This window comes from Periplaneta americana, chromosome 16 (genome assembly GCF_040183065.1).
Source record: "Periplaneta americana isolate PAMFEO1 chromosome 16, P.americana_PAMFEO1_priV1, whole genome shotgun sequence".
NCBI classification, from domain to species: Eukaryota; Metazoa; Arthropoda; class Insecta; order Blattodea; family Blattidae; genus Periplaneta; species Periplaneta americana.
The window spans coordinates 4484918-4490917 of record NC_091132.1 but is presented as its reverse complement, the minus strand read 5'-3'; the positions used below and the strand labels follow the sequence as shown (position 1 = coordinate 4490917).

Below are 6000 nucleotides of genomic sequence, written 5' to 3'. Positions count from 1 at the left end.
CGTGGTAAATCGGGCTGCAAAAGGGTACCTGTCGGATACAGGGGGGGAGAGCCATTAATCCTTCCCATTGAAGGCTTTAAGGAACCAACCTGGACAAATACCCAATGTTCCATCCCTACCTTCCCGTGGTGCAGCTGTTAGTAAGCATAATTTTACGAGCTGAACTAAAGGGAGGGACTACTCATCCATTAGCACTGGTCAGCTTGATGAGTTAATGACTGAATTTGGTATAATTTTCCTCTATCCAATACCTAATTCCCTCTTTACCCTTTCCTATCCAGTCCTCTGACTGAACTCTTACTTTCTTCGATCCCGACGGCATTAGGCCTAAGGGTTCTTTTCCCTTTCCTTCCTCCTCTTTCTACTTTTCCGTTCCTAGTGCTGACCTGCTATGGCACTAAAATCGTCCTCCAGTGGCTTAAGGAGGGAAAGCTGGTGATCAACAAGATCTCCCAGCTAGGTCCAATGGACCCGTCGACCAACAGCAGGTGTGGTCCTCCAGACATTCTGGGGGTTGTGTGTGAATGAAGTAGCCACCAAAACGTTAAAATATGGTGTTCACTTAAATCGGCTACAACTGCTCCATTATGAAATGAGTACCATTAAGGTAAAATTATCCGGAGTCATGTGTAGTTGTAGTTAGCTTTCTAAAGCAAGAAGACGTCACTTTACATTACTGACTCCACAAAGCCGTTATGTTTCCTTCACCACATAATTTTTAATTGGTTTGGTTAACTGATTAAAAAACATTTGACCGGTTAATCAGATTTTAAAATTAATTGGTTCAATTGATTAAATCGACAGCTCTGATAAATGCATATGCATTGCTACAAGAGGCTGTGAATTCTGAGTGATATTTTAAACAAAGAACAGGAAGAGAATGCAAGTCACCCACTTCTGTTACCAGCATTTTAAGTCAAAGCTGCTCCATTCCTTTCCTTAGTGAGCAACTATATGTCTCTGATGAAATTCAGTATACTAGGTCATTATCTCGTGAAACCAAATGCATCATTGCGCCGTAGCTTACAGCAAGAACCTTATGGTGGGGATAAGTGAGCTAGCCAGCTGCAAGTGGAAGTGTAGTATGGGAGGGAAAGCTTCCCCAGTCCTTTTTCCTTCCCCTCGTGCAGGTAGGTTTCACGAGATAATCAATGGCTTGTAAGCTAAGAGACCTGGATTCAAATCCCAGTTGATCCACCCCAAATTTATAACTCGTGTTGGGCAAGCCACACAAGCCTGGTTTTCTCTTGACACTCTGGTTTCCTCCTCATTCTTGACTGCAATGTAGATCTAAAACCTGTGGTGCACTCTCGATAGTTTCTGATGAACGAAGTTCTTTTACACTTCTCGGACTAGTGACATCTATAAAGGTTCTGTACAGCACTCTGAAGAAAATCTTACGAAATTTCCTGAGTGACAGATCCCTTCAATTCATTTTCTTAGAATGTAGGCTTTCATGGCCGGTGTCATTAGGATTGGTATTTTCCGGGCTAGAAGGCCGTGGTCTGTCGGTAATACAACCAAACATTTCATCCACTACTCCGGTGGACATCTTCAGTGGCGTGGTACACGTTAGCAGAGAGATCTGCTGTATCAAGGACGACTGATACTGAGACTGGTAGCACGTCAATATTTAAGATGTGGGGGGGTTGTGGCGTGTCACCGCAATCCGCACCAGTGGCTTTGGTGTTCTGATTGGCTGTCAGTGTCCAATTGTCAGAGAAAGGGTTTGGTGTGTGTGCTTCTCAGGGCCAAGTACCAAGCATTGTTGACCTTGAGTCCTTCCTTACGATTAAAATTGTTTTTGTGTATTTCAATAACCCCCCAATGTAACCTGGCATAGAAGTGTGGCGTACTGCTTAAGTCTACCACGGCACTGAAGATGTCCACTAGGAAATACTAATCCTAAAATATTTTCTTTTAATAAGCTAATAGAAACTGACGAGGTTTGTATCTGGTGGTTATGAAGGTGCAAGAACTGCTTAATATGATTTCTCAACAGTTTCTTTGGTAGTTGATAAATGTGCATAAAGTTCATGTTTTCATTGTGATGAGGTTGGTTTCTAATGGCATGCTCTTAAGACTTACGTAATGACTTTTGGCATCTCAATAACTCGGTGGAATGAATCTGATTTGTCTGCTACGTAGTACTCTCTTTACCTACAACAGACGCGATTTCTTTAAATTTTCAGACGAATTTCCAAAATAGATTTCAGAATCCCTACCATTTACGATGAAAGAGTAATGGAACGGAGAAAAATTCTCTCCGGTGCCAGGATTTGAACCCAGGTTTTCAGCTCTACGTGCTGATGCTTTATCCACTAAGCCACACCGGATACCACTCCGGTGTTAGACAGAATTGACTCTGATTAAGTTCCAACTCTTGGGTTCCCTCTAGTGGCCACCCTCTGCATTACGTCATAGATGTCTATGAACCTAGGACTGAAGTCCACACATGTGCTGAGGTGCACTCGTTATGAGTGACTAGTTGGCCGGGATCCGACGGAATAAGCGCAGTCTTAAATCACGAAGTGATTTACGCATATCATATATATTATTTTAATGTACCGAAGTACATATGATAGTTCCATGCAGATATTCTGCGTCATCATACGATGAAAGAGTAATGGAACGGAGAAATATTCTTAGAGCTTGCAAATTTACAAATGCATTCATAACACCATAAAGATCAGTCTTAGATTTGCAATTGGAAAAAAAAAAACTTTTTGAGAAATTTAATTTGCTATTAGAAATATAACACGAAAGAACTTTGATTTATTACATTTCTATTTAAATGATGCCAAAGCAACGGAAATGAAACTGAAAACTATTATGTCACCTTTTCTTGTGAATGAAATTATGGCGAAAACATAATACGGCGAATGCCAGTAGGGGAAGTTATCCCCACCCACATGAAATGTGCATTCGACAAAACACTCGCCTATCACGTAGAGTGTCTGGTGAGCTAGTAGGGGAAAAGTGGAAAGGGGTCGTGGGCGGAGCTTAGCGTTTGCTGTATTACGTTTTTACCGAAATTATGTAATTTTATGTCAGTCTTATTTTTAACAAAGATTCGCAGATTTCACACATCGCCAGCTTCTGAATAATCCTATATGTTATCCGAATTATCTAGATTTTAAACATTCCTAGGCTAGCTAATAAATCGTCAGGGAATGATAAGCAAATAAAGTAAACGTCATAAATAATTAAATTTTTATTTTATATTTTACAATAAGAAAACCAGATTACTGTTCCTTGACTTCACGCAGACGCCGCACTGCCGACCTAACAGAAGCTGCTGCCGTTGTGCTGTACACCCAGGCTCCACCAGCGACAGTGCGCTTGCACCTCTTGCAGGACCAGATGCCAACACAGGAACGCTTCATGGCGTCCTGCACAAAACACAAAATCGCATTCTTAAGATTTCAGCAACCAAATTATATACAAATTCTCATGACTGTTTATTACACTTGTTAAATCACTGGATAATGCCTTTATAACTTCATAGGCTACACTTCTTGGACATTACACAAAACTTTTTTTCTTTTGAAAATATAACACACCTTTTTCGTCTAAGTGTATCAGCACTCTTTGTGACGAAACAATTCCAACCTCACCACTGTATAGGCCTATAATCTACAAAACTATGAATTTCCTGCATAACATATTTTCATGCCTACTACCTGTATTTAAAACCTTATCACTATTATACAAAGATCCTTATGGTACATATTTTCGAATGCAGTGTAGCTCACCTTTCCACAAAATGTGCACGTATATTTGGAATGCTGGGTGATTTCCATCTTCTTAACCATTTTCCTCAAAGAGGCACCATAACGGGTACCGTATTTTCCGGTAATTCCAACCTTCTTTGTTCTCTTCGCCTGAAAAAAAAAAAATTAATGTAAATGACACTTTCTTGCAACATTCTATGGTATAGAGGTTTAAAGGGCAGGTATAGGTTAGATTCGTTTGGACTTCAAAACTTGTTTTAATGGTTATAATGTGATGCACATACGTATCACAGTTTCAGCATATTGTCAAATAATTAAGGCCAATCTTCCATAACTCCCAATGTTAATACATAAACAGATACATAAACATGCCGCTCAAATGAATGTCTATCAGCACTTCTCCTTCAATGTAACATTTCTCTTAAAAATAAATATGCAATCTGGAGATCTACAAATTCCAGTATTACCATTATTAATGTTATGTGTACGATTTTACTATTCTATTGCGTACGATGTCCAAGATAAATTGTGCTAAAGAAATTCCTTACCATTGTTTCGTTTCTTCACAAAAGCCTAATTTACACTGTCTTTACAGGAAAAGGAAGTTGAACTGTGAAGTGTAGCATTACCAACTTCACCAATACAAAACATCGGCCAAGGAAAAATCGAATTTTCGTCCATTTGGCCTTGGCTCAGCGCACTACACCTATTTTTATATAAATACAGATAATATTATCTCTCCTCATTCCCTTTATACTACTCATATTGCGAAGATTTTACTTCTTACGTATTTCAACCAGGAATTTAATTTAAACACATTGCAAAATGGGCGCGTTCAAAATCGCAAATACCGCCATATCATGAACAAACACAAAACAACCTACGATTATGTAAAAAAAAAAAAAAAAAAAAAACTGAAACAATTGACTGGAACAATGCGTCTTTTGCATGTGCCATTTCCGTCTGCGTCGTCTGTGTGTTCATGGTAGTGGTTTCTGTCAAACCTCTCAATGTCTAGTAGAGATTATAGTATTGTTGAATATTATGCGGAGCATGAAGGTTACCGATGTGGCTACTGCAAGTCTACAGATACAAATTATAGTCATGGTAATAAATAAAATGTTGTACATACGATCTTAATAATTATGCAAATCACAAACTGAAATACCCATGTTATCACTTGCACATTGAATATACATCCCGCTCAAAGTGAAACTCATACAGTGAACTACCAAACGATATACAATATAGCAAGTAAGAAGTATAGGCATTAAACTAAACTTACACTTTGAAATACTACTGAATATGACAATACGTATTTAAGATTTACATCTTGCAGCAATACTGAAAAAATAAATGTTTGAACGCAAATAGAACGTTTTCTGTCTCAAAATAAAATTCATTCACACTCTTATTATAACAAAATAAAATAATGTTTTACCTCAGCAGAAAGTGAAACTAGGCTACAACTTTAATTTATTAATATTTTGTTGGAAATCCATCATTGCTGACGACTTCTTGCAATCTTATTGGAACAGATTTTACCAAATTTTCACAATAAGATGCAAAAATCTTATGGCTTTCTTCAACTCATGTTTGTTTTTTTATGAAGTGCTGCTATATTTTAACTTTTAATTCAGACCATAAATGTTCTATTATATTTATGTCTCGTGACTCTGGGGCAACTGTAAAGAAACCAAGTGCGTACTTTCAGAACCTTATATTTCGGATCGTCCTGATAAAATTTGAATATGTTATTTATCCCTAGATTCTGTGTCACATTCTTTTTAGAAATATTTAAATATACATTCTGGTCCATGGTGTCCTCAATGAACTCCAAATTACCGACCCCATTAGTAGCCATACAATCCCATATCATAACTGATACTCCACCGTGTTTCATAGATGGTTTTAGATTTTTTCCTTGGAGTTCCGTATTCAACTTACGCCACACATAAACCCTCTCATCTGAACTAAAAATATTTATCTTGCTCTCATCAGTGAATAGAACCGTTTTCCAAAATTCAAAATCCTTATTTATGTGCTCCTTAGCAAATTGCACTCTTCTCCTGTTGACCTCACTAATGAATGGTTTGTTCCTCGCTACTCAGCTGTGGTAGTTATGTTTTCTCAATAAATTTCTAATTGTTTCAGGGTTGCATTTCTTCTCTAAACACTTTTCAGTCTCTAAAGCCAACTTAGGTGCAGATAACTTTGGATTAGCCCTCACTTTGTTGGGTAACCAACGTTCATCCCTATTACTAAA

General features: G+C 38.0%; 2 protein-coding genes across 5 annotated transcripts in view; one reads left to right on the top strand and one right to left on the bottom strand.

The window, feature by feature from the left end:
• Positions 1–3196: 3196 nt before the first annotated feature.
• Positions 3197–4399, bottom strand: RpL37A (ribosomal protein L37A). 2 transcript variants are annotated; one of them, XM_069813125.1, is made up of 3 exons: positions 4283–4399; positions 3756–3884; positions 3197–3392 (listed from the first exon to the last, which is right to left on the bottom strand). In XM_069813125.1, the coding sequence occupies exons 1-3, from the start codon at positions 4283–4285 to the stop codon at positions 3246–3248; spliced, it is 279 nt and encodes a 92-aa protein (XP_069669226.1). In that variant the 5' UTR covers positions 4286–4399; the 3' UTR covers positions 3197–3245. The 2 variants fall into 2 exon arrangements, with proteins under 2 accessions (XP_069669226.1, XP_069669227.1); XM_069813126.1 differs by lacking the exon at positions 4283–4399 and adding an exon at positions 4202–4221.
• A 269-nt stretch (positions 4400–4668) lies between these two features.
• Ate1 (arginyltransferase 1) overlaps positions 4669–6000 on the top strand; it is a 39941-nt gene continuing 38609 nt past the window's right edge. For 2 of the 3 annotated variants that reach the window (XM_069812655.1, XM_069812654.1), the window contains exon 1: positions 4669–4841. In XM_069812655.1, the coding sequence (XP_069668756.1) occupies positions 4745–4841 (97 nt within the window). In that variant the 5' untranslated portion in view covers positions 4669–4744. The remainder of the gene's footprint in view (positions 4842–6000) is intronic. The other variant, XM_069812656.1, reaches the window with a different exon arrangement.